The sequence below is a fragment of the Urocitellus parryii genome, chromosome 7, assembly GCF_045843805.1.
Source record: "Urocitellus parryii isolate mUroPar1 chromosome 7, mUroPar1.hap1, whole genome shotgun sequence".
Classification (NCBI taxonomy): Eukaryota; Metazoa; Chordata; class Mammalia; order Rodentia; family Sciuridae; genus Urocitellus; species Urocitellus parryii.
In genome coordinates, this window is record NC_135537.1 from 148,645,560 (window position 1) to 148,659,834 (window position 14,275).

General features: G+C 44.0%; 1 protein-coding gene across 2 annotated transcripts; it reads right to left on the minus strand.

Annotated features, from left to right (window-relative positions):
* Nucleotides 1–19: 19 nt before the first annotated feature.
* Znhit3 (zinc finger HIT-type containing 3) lies at nucleotides 20–9,293 on the minus strand. 2 transcript variants are annotated; one of them, XM_026397985.2, is made up of 5 exons: nucleotides 9,115–9,293; nucleotides 8,964–8,995; nucleotides 3,293–3,376; nucleotides 2,255–2,356; nucleotides 20–1,029 (listed from the first exon to the last, which is right to left on the minus strand). In XM_026397985.2, the coding sequence occupies exons 1-5, from the start codon at nucleotides 9,198–9,200 to the stop codon at nucleotides 848–850; spliced, it is 486 nt and encodes a 161-aa protein (XP_026253770.1). In that variant the 5' UTR covers nucleotides 9,201–9,293; the 3' UTR covers nucleotides 20–847. The 2 variants fall into 2 exon arrangements, with proteins under 2 accessions (XP_026253770.1, XP_026253771.1); XM_026397986.2 differs by having other exon boundaries at nucleotides 28–1,029; nucleotides 2,255–2,335; nucleotides 9,115–9,285.
* Between the last annotated feature and the right edge of the window lie 4,982 nt (nucleotides 9,294–14,275).

Below are 14,275 nucleotides of genomic sequence, written 5' to 3' on the forward strand. Positions count from 1 at the left end.
TGGTGTTACCTGGCTGAGTGATCTGTAGTGCCTTTGTTTCCATGAGGCCTTTTCCTGCCAGATGCCTTGCCAAAGACATTTAATCACACAACTGCCAAACTATCCCACAGCAACTATAAATGTATGCACGTGAAACAACTCCAGGCTGCAAGGCCCAGGCCTGTAGCCCAAGCACTGAGAGGTGTGAGGGTTGCTAGTGATTAAGCCAGGATTCAGGCCACAGAGAACTTACCATTTCACTCACTACTTCATGGATCAAACTCGGTAGCAGATGAGGCTGTTTTTTAGAGTTTGATCTGTCACTACAGTGGGGCACCCATTCACCCACAAGCACTTTAGAAAACAGGCAAACATGGGCTTTAGAACTTTGGCTGGGAAAAACTGCATTTAGTTCCTCAAAGGAACAAAAACCTTATTTAATAAGTTGTTGACTTATTTAATTTCAAACAATCAAATCGGGGACCAAGGACAATGAACAATGCAATGTACAAGAGAACCACTATATCTTGATTTTACTTAGTAACACTGATCAGTTTTCAACTGAAATAAGTATGAAACATGACAAATAAGTTATGTACCAAAAATAAAACATTTGAAAACAACCCTATGAATGTCAAGCTCTCTTCATAAAGGATTTGCTACACTGAGTACTCCCCATGGCCTGAAACATACACACCTGTCAAGAAACAGATACCTGCACAACCTCAGCAGTCAGCTTGCATCTGGGAAGCCACCTTCCATGTTTGGAGGCCAACAACGTTAGCTGCTTCCTGACCCACCCCACTGCAAAGACTAGATAGTTCTGGGAGTCAGGCATGTGCTTGACCAAAGAGCACAATAATGCATTTTAAGAATCCTCATTCTGTGGTGGTTCCACGATCCTTAAACAGCAGTCCGCAAACTCCACAAACAAGGGCTCCTGCATATAGGCTCTCATGAGCTTTGCTTTGTTGTCACCCTGATCGAGGTTGATCATCAACTGTCTAAGGTGTGGATTGAGCAATAAGTTTTTTAATGTTGCAGATTCCCCTTTAAAAAAGAACAACAAAAAAAGCCTAAGTTCAAGTAGGAACATGTACAGATGGCTAAAAGCTAAATGTTTTAAATGTAATAAACTCTTGCATCCCTGTAAACCATTATGTCATACCCCCAGCTCCATGGGTCTCTCAACCATGGATATAATTAATCAGGTTGAAAATGTTAAAATTTTTCAGTTACAAAATTTTGCCTATACATAATTCGGCATAACAACTGTTTACCCAGCATTTACATTGTATTAGTATCCTAGAGATGATTTCTGCTGGAACCAAACCCTGCCCTACAACTGTCTCATCACTACAGTGGTATCAAGTGCTAAGACCAACCCATTAGCCTGACTGACTGGAAAGAATGAAATTAATTATACATAGAACTCATACAAATAGTAGACTAAGAAGTACTACAAAAAAAATGTGCTATTTTTACACACTTCTTGCGTGTGTATAGTCCTGATCAACACAGGGCCTCACACATGCTAGACAAGTGTTCTACTGCTGAGCTGTATCTCCAGCCCCCAAAAATGTACATTATTAACATCTGTTTCCCCCCTGAAAATTTTAATCTTGTGATACTAGCCTGCACTAAGGAATGGACTATAAATCCAGCACAGGAGATAAGGGAAATACTGGTCCCTACCCTACAAATTGATGTATAAGACAAAATACCATAAAATATGAGTGGTACATTAACTGATAAGTTCAAGGCAATATGCAAAGACAAGTGCCTAATTCTGAGAGACATGGGTCAAGAAAAGCTTAGTTGAGCCAAGAAAACTTAAACTGTACTTTGAAGGAAGGACAGAATTTTGCCAACCTGCAATATCCAGATTCTAGACAAAAGAAACAATGGGCATTGTGGCCAGGCCAGGAGATGTGAAATCATTCAGGTTTACAAAACTGTACAGCTGGAAAGGAAAGGCCCTGTATGCCACACCATTTTTAATAGCTTAAGTCATATTTCAAAAAATAATAAGGAAATTAGGGCAGGAGGTATAGCACAGTGATAGAGTGCCTATCTGCATGAGTGAGTCCCTGAGTTTGATCTCCAATGTGTTTTTAAAAAGGTGGGTAGATGGTTAGGGATACAGCTCAGTTGGGAGGGTGCTTGCCTTGCATGTACAAGCCCTGGACTTGATCCCCAGCACCACCAAAAACAAATTCTAAACAATAAAATTATCTCAATGGTTAACAAGGAAATAAATACAGAACAGACTTACCTAAATTCTTCAAATTCTGTAAAGAAACTCTGTCTTCTTCCTCATCACTATCAAGAAAATCGGCTATAGAGGAGTCATCATCTAAGAAACACACAGCATAATCTGTTTAACAGTCAAAGCCAGTGCATCAGATGTTAACACGTACTCCCGAAGGAAAAAAAAAAAAAAAGTGCACACCCAACAGTGATGGGGTATACAAGTAGTTAAAAATAAAAATATCTCTGGAATTCACAATTATACTACTCTTATATAAAAAAGGAAAAGCAGGTGAAAGAAAAAATGGTGGTTTTACTTAAATGCATCCTAGCACTTAAAGTATGTTTCCCTCTGGTCTTTGAGCTTGGAACATGGTATTTTAATTCTTAACACCCCACCTCCATGGGCCAGTGAACTAGCTGATGTGTAAAAACATGCCAAACATAAGTCCCTGAGCTTCCACGTAGGCAGAAATTACTGGCCCTTCCTAAACCCAACTAGAAGTTTCCCAAAGGGCAGAGATGGCCCATCCCTATGCTATGATCTTCAATACCTCTTTAGTGGAACCAGAGGCCTGGAATAACACATAACCCAGGACATACGAAAGAAATTCTACATGGATGGATAGGATAGATGGAATGACAGCCCATTACCCCAGCAGAAGGAGTCCCCAGCAGCAGTGAAGTGACCCAAAACAAAGGAAACCTCCTGCCTCAGCCTAGCTCAGGTTAACTGATAGCTAGTCAGCCTCAGGCAGGGAAACCCACAGCTGTGACCAGAAAAGGCCTCTACCAGCAGAACCCACCTCACATTCCTATACCACAGTCATGGCCTTTCTCCCCACTGCTTCCTGCTCCTGGGTTTCCTCCCATGAAGGAAGTGTCAGGCTGCTCTCTCACCACCCATGACAACTCATGACCCACTCTTGGGGTCAGGGATGAGAAGACTGCTGCTCCCTAACAAAGCCATTCTGCAGCCCATGTCTTAGATTCATTTCTTTCCATTAGTTGTCTTTGAAAACTCCCCTAGGTTTGTTTGAAATCAATCATCCAAACAACACACCTTTGTTTTCCTCAGGCTGTGTAGTTTTCACAGGAGCAGCTGATCTTTTATTCTTAATGGGACGAGTTTCAGGGTTGCACTGCTCTGAAAAAGACAAATCTCAGACATACACACCTTCCATTTCAGTGATAAGGCTGCACCTCCTCACCAAGCCAAGGGAGAAGCATGTGTACTGGGTGGAGATGGATGTGGAAGAAGGGAGACATCAGAGGGACAGGATGAGAAAAACCCTAAGCCTAACAGAAGGGCTTAAGGACGCTATGTTCACACATTTCAAGAACCTGTTCTCATTCTCCTTCCCTAATCTACAGGATTTCCACCATGATAAGTACACACAGTGTCTTCAATAAGCATCATGATTTTCTCTGCAATTTCAGATGTTAAATTTATATGTACCAGTGCCACTGAGAATACACAGATGAAAGTCACCACTCCCACCTTTGAAGGCTTTACTCATGGGAGATAGCTAGACACACAGAAGAAGGATCTGGTCTAAGTCCACCTGAGAAAACCAGGAGACATCACCAAGATGACTCTTAGAGGAGCGTTAGGTAGAAAGAAGAGCATTATTGGCAGAGGAAAAGGTCTATGCCTAGGCAGAAAAGGAGTAGAGTCAGGAATTAGGAGATAGTGATAAGCAATTGCCAGCTGATAGGGCAGCCTGGCAGGTACTTGGAGCACAAGAGGAAGCCAGAGCAAAAGAATGGCCCCCACAGGAAGTATGTCTTTCCCCACCAATGTCTCAGCAAAAGCACCACTGGCCTTTAGGGTGAAAAGTTCTCTAGTGGTGCAGAATGGTCTCTTACATTGCACTATCTACATTTGAGCCCCAGAACCAATTCTCCATAGTATCACCAATCTCTGCTCAACCAAGTTGATAACAGTGACACCATGACAATGTGTCTCCTTAGAGAACACTGCCTTCCATACTAGAAAGCCAGAGTTCTTAGCATAGGAGAGTAAAATTTGCATTTCCAGAAATATCGCCCCAGCACCAACAAGGTCACAGGGTGATAAGCTTCTGATTGCCACATGGATGCAGGACAAGCATTGAGGACCTCAGACTCCCAACCCTGCTTCCAGTGCTATAGTTTCACTTCTTTCCTATCTTGAGCTGCCTGGTTTCTTTGAAAATGTTCCAGAGATATTAGGAAATGGGGGAGGTGGTACTGCTGGTAAACCAGAGACTCAGGGGATAAAACTAAAGGCAAAACAACCAATGAAGAACTTTAAGAGTCAACAGAGCACATGGTAATAGGAAAGGGTTATGGGGGCAGATTAAAGAAACAAGATTAGTAAACAATATGCTGTGAAAAGGAGCAAGCATCTAATCAGAAAGGGGGTTGTTACAATAGCTGCCAGTGTCAGTGACTAATCAGCAAGTGCCCTGTCAGATAAAGTGTCTCAATGGACCCTTTCAGAGCATTCAAGACACAATTAGGTTTTCCTATAATAAAGAAACTTATCCCAAGGTCCAGAGTTAAGTGGCAGAGGCAGAATTTGAATCTAGGTCTAACTTTAAGGCTGTGCTACACCTCAGGAGGGAATGAAAGGAGGGGTAGATTTTGGAGTTAGCCGTTGGTTTCTAGGGCCCCAAAAAGTAAATGGAGCTATATATTTGGGTGTTAAGAAGGAAAGGAAAAAGGAAAGGGGGAAGGAAAGAAAAGGAGAAAAGAAAGATATAAGCTGGGCATGGTGGTGTATACCTACAATCCCAAGGGTTCAGAAGGCTGAGGCAGGAGGATCTCAAGTTCAAAGCCAGCCTCAGCAAAAGCAAGGCACTAAGCAACACAGTGAGATCCCGTCTCCAAATAAAATACAAAATAGGGCTAGGGATGTGGATCAGTGATTGAGTGCCCCTAAATTCAATCCCCAGTACCCACCCCCCCAAAAAAAAGAGAAGGTCAAAGACAGAATCCCAAGTTTCATGGGAAAGCAAAGGGAAGTAACTGAGAAACAACATTCAAAAAGGGAAGAGAGGGCTGGGTTGAGTGGAACATGCCTACCATACCATCTCAAGTTACAAGGGAAGCTGAGCAGAAGAGTCACAAGTTCAAGGGCAGCCTGGGAAACTTAGTGAGGTCTTATCCAGAAAAAAAATGTTTAAGCTGAGTACAGTGGTGCATGCCTGTAATCCCAGCAACTCAGGAGGATCACAAGTTTGAAGTTCTGGGGATATAGCTCAGTTGGTAGAGTGTCTGCTGCGCATGCACAAGTCCCTGGGTTCAATCCCCAGCACCATCCAAAAAAAAAAAAAGAATTAATATGGGGCTGGGGATGTGGCTCAAGCGGTAGCGCGCTCTCTTGGCATGCGTGCGGCCCAGGTTCGATCCTCAGCACCACATATAAAGATGTTGTGTCTGCCGATAACTAAAAAATAAAATATTAAAATTCTAAACTCTCTCTCTCTTAAAAAAAAAAAAAAAAAAAAAAAACAAGTTTGAGGCCAGTCTTGGCAACTTAGTAAAGCCCTAAGCAACTTAGACCCTGCCTCAAAATAAATAAATTAATTAAATAAAAAGGTCTGGGGATGTGGCTCCAGTGGTTAAGCATCCCTGGGTTCAATCCCCAGTACCCACCCCCACAAAAAAAGTCAGGGGATATATCTTAGTGGTTGAGCACCACTAGGTTCAATCCACAGTAACACAAAAATACAATAAAAAGAAAGGGAGGCAAGAGCCCCAGAGAGTAGTGAGGTACACTACTCTCAGGAAGGGAGAAGTCAAGCACAAGAGATATTCACAGAAACCAAGACAACAAATGAACAGTGTCCAACAAATGTGTAGAAACTCTAAGAAGAGCTGGATATGGTGGCACGTGCCTGTAATCCCAGTGATTCAGGAGGTTGAGGCAGGAGGATCACAAGTTTCAGGCCAGCTTCAGCAATGCAGTAAGACCCCCATCTCAAAATAAAATATAAAAATGAGTGGGATGTAGGTAGAGTGCCCCTAGGTTCAATCCCTAGTAGTGAGAAATAAAAAGAAATTCCTGTTAGAAAACTTTGTGTGTATACTAAGGATCAAACCCAGGGCCTTTCAAATGCAAGGCAAGTGCTCTACCACTGAGTTACACTGCCAGCCCAGAAATGATTCCTTTATTAAATATTTTAGATATCATACTTTAACAATGCCTGTATCAGGAATAGCAAAACAACTCAAATATCCACCAGTAGGGGTCTGGTTAAACAGTGGTTATATCAGCCATCTAATACGTCCTTTAAATCAATGAACTAAAACTCTATATCCTGATTCTTTTAAAGTGCCCAAAATATGCTATAAAATCAAATAAGGATGTGTTTAGGTAGTCTAATCTCATTGCTGAAATTCTTTTTTGGTTTTTTTTTTTGGGGGGGTTGGTACTGGAGATTGAACCCAGGAGTGTTTAACCACTAAGCCACATTTATTTAGAGACAGCATCTCACTGAGTTGCTAGGTACCTCACTAAGTTGCTGAGGCTGGCTTTGAACTCATGATCCTCCTGTCTCAGCCTCCTGAGCTGCTGGGATTACCACTCCCAGCTTATAGCTGAAATTCTGAGGGATTAAAAAAAAAGTCCTTTACAATCAGCATACTACAGTGATGCAGCCCCATCAATGTTTTATACCAGCTCAATTCATAATAGCTAAACTACTGAACCAACCTAGGTGCCCTTCAACAAATAAATGGATAAAGAAATTGTGGTATATATATATACAATGGAATATTACTCAGCTTAAAAAGAATAAAATTATGGCATTTGCCAGTAAATGGAAGGAACTGGAGAATATTATGCTAAGTAAAAATAAACCAATCTCAAAGAACCAAAGGCCTAATGTTTTCTCTGATTCATGGATGTTAGTTCACAATAAGGCGGTGGGAGAATAGAGGTGATTTGGACTAGACAGAGGGGAGTGAAGGGAGAAGAGAGAGTGGGTAGGAATGATAATAGAATGAATTGGACATTATTACCCTATGTGTATAAATAATTACGTGACCTGTGTAACTCATGTACAACCACACAAAGAACTTACACTCCATTTATGTGTGATGTGTCGAAATGCATTCACTGTTGTGTATAACTAATTAGAACAAGTAAATACATATATATAAAGAAAAATAATAAGTTAAAGAAAAAAGCCTTATGTAATGGCACAAGAATGGAAATAATCTGAAAGAATCTATATTAAGCTTTTAGCCACAATTTTATTGGGTAGTAGAACTAATGAGTTTACTTTCTAAAATACCTGGTCTTTTATTTTTTTGGTACCAGGGATTGAACTCAGGGGCACTCAACCACTGAGCCACTTGGCAGTATAAAGCCAGTCCTAATTTGTATTTTATTTAGAGACAGGGTCTCACTGAGTTGCTTAGTACCTGGCCACTTCTAAGACAGGCTTTGAACTCGAGATCCTCCTGCCTCAGTATCCGGAGCTGCTGGGATTACAGGCATTTACCACCATGCCTGGCTAAAATCCCTTGTCTTAAAAAAAAAAAAAAAAAATGCAGCCAGGCGCAGTGGCACATTCTTGTAATCCCAGCAACTGAGAAGGTGGGGGCAGGAGGATCACAAGTCCGAGGCCAGCAACTTAGTGAGACCCTGTCTCAAAAATAAAAAAGGGGCTGAGGATGTGGCTCAGTGGTTAATTGCCCCTGAGTTCAATCCCCAGTACGGGAAAAAAAAAAAAAAAAAGCAGAAAGGTATTTTATCTTCATAAAACATGTATATGTGTGTGCACGTGCATATATATACACACATATAAATATGCTTGTATATATATATATGTGTGTGTGTGTGTGTGTGTATATGTATGTGTGGAGATAGATAGAACCCAGGCCTAGAGCATGCTAGGCAAGCACTCCACTGCTGAGTTTCCTCCCCAGGTGTAACTAATATAAAACGTGGAAAATTCCACAAATTTAAACAAACTAGAGTGGCAATTAAATTTTCTACACGCATGTCAGTTTCAAGATACCTTACAGATCTTAATGATACAGTACAGATTGTTAAGTGCAAACACTATCAAGGACTTTGCTCCTTTTATTGTAAATAGGTCTACATCATTGTTTCTAATAAGATACTATTTAAAAGAGAGAAACTGGGACTGGGAATAAAGCTCAGTTGGAAGAGTGCTTGCCTTGCATGCATGCCTCCCCGGAACCACAAAAAAAGAGCGAGAGTGAAACATTCTAGTTAACCTCAGCAGAGAAGCTTCTGCCAAAAGGTGAGAGGCCACGCTAGCATGCTAAGAACAGCTATGGAGGATTTTGCTACGAAAGCAGTCTAGGGGTTTTGTTTGATTTTTACTTAGAAAAGGTTTATTTAGATCACAATTTTGGAGATTTAAAGCAGTCAACTCTTTTTTAAAAAGAAAACGACAGAGGCACGTAGGAATAAAGCCAGGATAGAAGTAGGTTGACTGTTAAAAACCGAGAAAGCATTTACAGGGGTCCCCCCACACAAGGAGAGGTACAGGACACTAGAGACAGACTGAGGACGCAAGGCTCTCACAGAACAAATGGTGACCCGAGTGAGACAGAATTGCTTGGGAGGTCTGAGGAGCTCCGGGCGGATCCGGCGCTGCTGCAAGGCCTGGAGGAGGCGCAGCCTGAGGCCCACGTCCCCTGAAGGCACTGGGGGGGGGGTGCCACACACGAGGAGGCCAGGTGCTAAAGCGGGGACACCTGGGCCTTACCTTTGTGCTTCTGGAAGCAGGTCACCGAGCAGCTGCAACGACAGAGACCACAGCCCAAGTCAGCCCAGAAGGCGACGGCCTCTCCCGCAGAGCCCAGCCCAGACCCGGCCGGACACTCGCGCTCCCCGACCCCCACGAATTCCCCACTCACTAGGGCACGCAGCAGGCGGGGCAGCGGTACTTGGGCTTCTCGGAGCAGATCACGCACAAAACGGTGCTGCATTTGAACGACGCCATGGCGCCAGACCAACTGGCTCACGCCCTTCTCAAGCAGCAGCTCCTAGCGCACGCCCTTCCGCTCGTTTTCTAAACCAGAGCCAATCAGCGTTCGGCACTTATTGGCAGTCAACAGCAATGGATGGATCTTGCTCCCTCGTCCAGTCCTCATTAGTAGAGCGTCGATATACTCGATGTGCATCAAGTAGCTATCACCAGGTCTTGTCTTGATTAGGTCTCGTCGTCAAAGAACTTGTTATCTAGCCCTATCCCTATCTTTACGAGGCTGTGTGGCTTGGATCAAGTCACCACCACTCTATAGGACTGTTGCACGCGTATAAAAAGAAATAGAACTAAACCTCCTCCACAAACATTGGGTTCTCCTGTCCATCTCATCTCTGGCAATCAAACCGGAATCGACTGGTTCATGTAGCACACAGGAAACTGCCCTTCCCATCCTAGGCCACTCTTCCTAAAGGAATAAAAGACATTTCTTGAGGCTTGGCCCGGAAAAATGCTTATTAGGGCTCTAACTGTGAGACCTTCTCTGCGGAGGCACTGGGGACCTTCAGAGGTTAGAAGACGGTCTCTGTTCCCTAGGAGCTTAAGGCCTATAATGAAGGCAAAACTGGGGGAAGGAGAGAAGACACTCATTCTTGGGTTCATGCCTCTTCTGATCTGCATTTGCACGAACCTGAGAATTAGTGTTTCTGAAATTTGCCCCTAGACTCCTCTCTTGCCTCACCCCAGTCCCAGTGTAGATTGACCAGAAAGCAGATGACCTCTGGCCCAAAGGAGTGGATGCTGGGAAGTATAGTCTGGATGGATGGACTATGATGGGTCTTGAATGCCATCACAGACTTCAGGTAGAGACAGTCATGGGGTTCTTTTGTTTTAAGAGCCTGGGTCCTCTTCCTCAAAGCCAGTGTGAGCCCCAGCCTAACCATGGCTCTCACCTTAATTTCAGATTGGCCCTCCTAGGGCTTTAAGTCACACTCATCCCCACCAAGGGACTTCTCTTCTATGTTGGCTGTTTAGCTTCTGGTGCCCCCCTTAATAAGGAATTCTCACCATAGTTTCCATGTTTGGGGATGGATCTGGTACAACTTCAGCAGGTGCTGAAGTTTTCTTGGTTCAAACTTGTCCTTGGCTGTGTGACTTAGATGGATTGGTTATTCCCTCTGTGCTCCCTCTTCTATTAAAGAGGATGTTCAGGCTTACTTTCTTGAACTATGTAAGGTAAAGAGATCGTGTGTAAAAAGTAATTTGAAGAACTCTAAAATGTTATTTATGTGATACCTGGAAAGAGTCTAACTCCCCTGGATCTCCAGACCAAACCCTATGAGCACAGGTGACAGGGCCCAAGTCACTCACAGCCCAGGTCCTGAAGCTCCAATCTGCCTTCTACCTCTGTAGTCCTTTCGAGTGGGGAGTGATGATCTTCAGTATCATGGACTTGCTGTGGACGCTGTCCAATCTTCAGTGCTGAAGTAGCATGACCCCTCTGGCAGCCCAGGGTTCCCTGACTCCAACCCCCACCCAAGAACCATTGGGAATCCAAGATGCTTCCACGCTGACCCAATAACTCACAGTTCCTCATGTCCCTCAACAGTTGAACAACTGCTGGTTTGAACCTGCAGCATCCCAGAAGATCCAAGTTTATCTGGGTTAGAGAAGCCCAGTTTCTTATCCAGGGCCACACTTGAATCCTGTGTCCTGTAGGCACTTGTTGAAATTTGCCTGCTAAGAAGATATTGCTTCTTCTTATTGATGCCTTCAGATTTTTCCTATGATTTATGTGCAAAGACTGAGGCCAGGGAGAATCTCCATGATTTTCAAAGGCTTGACCACACCCCCAACCCACATACAAATCATGACTCCTCTATGTGTCAGTCTACAGATGGTGCACAAAAAGAGAAAATTCCTGGAATTCCTCCCATACTTATCCCCTACTGTGAAGATATCCCTCCCTCTACTCTGGGTGTCCCCAGTTTGCATTGACCTCTGTATACCTCCTATTCCTCCAATGTCCAGAAGAGGAGGTAGGCTCAGCTGTGATGGCTTTGAGGTTGGGGGATGCCAAGAAGCCCAGTACAACTCCCCTGGGTGACAACCAGTTCAGAAAAGAAAGACAAGTATGACTCTAGGCCCAGCAATTACCGGCTGCCTAGGTAGTCCTTGGCATCAACCTGAGATGTAATATGGCATCTGAAGAGAGATGAGGTTTTTCAGAGCTCCCTGGCCTAGCCAACAGAGGATTCTAGGGAGCCAAACCCAGAGCCAATACTAATTCCTGGAAATGGCCATGGGTCCCAGACCCATTCCCAGCACCACCAGAGGGCACTGCAGGTCAACTGGCTCTGGTAGAGAGACTGCTGGAATGTAGCCCGGGTGACACACCCCCTTGTGCAGGTGACTAGGTTGTCTGATCCGCAACTGTGGGTGCTGGCTGGCACCTCGAACATCACGAGGTGGTGAGAAAGAGCACTGAGAGTATGAGGGCAATGCTGGTGACCTGATGGGCAGGGATGCCTCCTGAGAGAAAGCAGGCAGTGCCCCAGCCTAAGGCTCCCAAAGCAAATGGCTGTCCAGGAGCAGGTTCCCATGGTGCCCCACCCTATCACCTTGAGTTACCGTACAGTCCCAGGAGGGCAGAGGTTCAACTGGAAACTGGCCCCCCACATTAGCCTAATAACAGTTGAATGTACTTCAGGAGCCTTTGGGTTAATAACTAGGGCACAGTCACTCAGTGACTGGTACCTTCACTGTCGCCCTGACGGGGAGAGCAGATGGTTCTAATCTCCCTACATATGTCACAAGTGTTGCCCTGATTGGAGGCCAGGGATTGATAAGGTTGAGCCCTATTAAATTTCAGTTCCTTTCTGCAGTTACAACACCTCAATCTCTCCCAGGATATGGGGGAGCCCAGGATCAGCACTAGAAGTGTCTGTGATGGGTTCTTAGTGACTGCTGACATGTTCTCATCTGGTAAATAAGAGAGATTAAAGTGAGTAAGGATGTTGTTGAGGGACCTGAACTTCTGGTAAGGTGGACTCAAGTAATTGATTTCCAACTCCTTGTGTGTTTTTTCATAATCATGAAGTTATAGCCATCCTCCAGCTCTAGACAATGACAGCATAACCTACAGTTAGACTTGAGAGGGAATTTCCAAAAGATGAAAGAAATGGAGAATAATTGCATTCTCTACCACTCCAGAGACAATAGAGGTCACCATTGGTTCCTGAAATTTTCACACTTTATCTGTCTTACAAATTTATATAGATCTCTCACCTACATTCCCTAGGCCACATAGGGGTCAAAGGAATCAGGAATGTCCCAACACATCTCCAAAAAGTCCCAGGTGGATTGGGAGTGGAGCCCCAGGCTTTCCTGAAAATTTAACACAGCTCTACCTCCACATGGTGGAGATCCACAGAAATTTTGCTAAGAAAGTGGAACCGACAGCCTAAGCTTCCTTTCCACTTCTTTTATAAATGAAGACAAAGAAGTGCACATGTTGGGCTGGGGTTGTGGCTCAGTGGTAGAGCGCTGGCTTCGCATGTGGAAAGTGCTAGGTTCGATCCTCAGCACCACATACAAATGAAACAAAGGTATCGTGTCCATCTACAACTAAAAATATATATATTAAAAAAAAGAAGTGTACATGCCTGTAATCCCAGAAACTCAGGAGACTAAGGCAGAAGGACTGCAATTTGAGGTCAGCTGGGCAACGTGGCAAGATTCTGCTTCAAAATAAAATAAGAAGGGCTGGGGATGTAGCTCAGTGGTAGAGCACTTGCCTAGCATGCACAAGCCCATGGGTTCAAACCCAGTACATTGGGGAGGGGGGAGAAAGAAAGAAGAGACAAAGACTTTGAAGACAAAAGTCACAAACCTGAAGAGGAGTGGTTCAAAAAGAATAAAAGGAATGGAAAGAAGAAAGGACACAGGCTGGCTGGGTAGGGAGTGGAGAAGGCTTGTTAGGGAGCAGCAGCCCCCTCAACCCTGAGGAGTAAGGCATGAATCACCAAGGGTGGTGTTGAGGGTTCAGCCTGACACTTCCTGCAGGGGAGAAAACATGGGGGCAGGAGGCAGAGGGGAGAAAGGTCATGGCTGTGGTCCGGGGGTGTTGAAGTTTCCTCCACAGTTCTTCATGAGGAAAAAAAAATTTTGGCAGTACCAGGGATTGAACCTAGGGGTGCTGTACACTGAGCCACATCCCCAGCCCCTTCTAGTTTTTATTTTGAGGCAGGGTCTCACTATGTTGCCCACACTGGCTTTAAACTTGTAATCCTCCAGCCTTAGCCTCTCAAATAAGTGAGATTACAAGTACCTGCCACCAAGCCTGTCTTCTTTATGGCTTAATGGCTCATTTCTTTTTAGTGCTGAACAATATATCATTGTCTAGATGCATTACAATTTTTTATCCTAAGCTAAGCTTTTCTTCCCGCCCCCTCAGTACTAGGGATCAAAACCAGGGCCTCACACATGCCAGGCAAGCACTCTGTCACTGAGCCACATTGCCAGCCCTAGACTATGAGTTTTTAAAGGTCTCAAATACCTTGGCATGTCACACAGCGGCCATCCTGGGCTGCCCTTCTCTCCAGTCAAACCCTTTTTTTTACATGCCAATCTTCTACAATCCTTTTACCTCCCTATACTCTATTCCCTCTTCCTGGAATTCTCTTATTTCCTTGTTGGGTTGAAAAATTCCTGCTCCTCCTTAAGTCTTAGTACAAGCTTCATGTCTTCAGGGAAACATCCTATAATTTTTCCTCTCGGGCAAAATTAGGCACATTTTCTGGATTCTGCATGCTTATTACTATTTCACAACTCCCTACAATTCATAGTAACTTGTATCTATCTCCCCCAGTAGCTATAGGGAAGAGACCTTCATCTATTCCCACATCCCCAGTGCTCATCTCAATTGGCTATCAGCTGAGATTGGTAAACACAGTATTTGCTTTGAGACAGGCTGAACCATGGAGCTTTGCCCCAGGTCCTGTTAGTGGCTATTAAAAGACTGAGGATGGAGATGAGCAGAAGATATTTTTAGTTTGAGACACATAGGAAATAGTGTGAACATTTTTATAAAC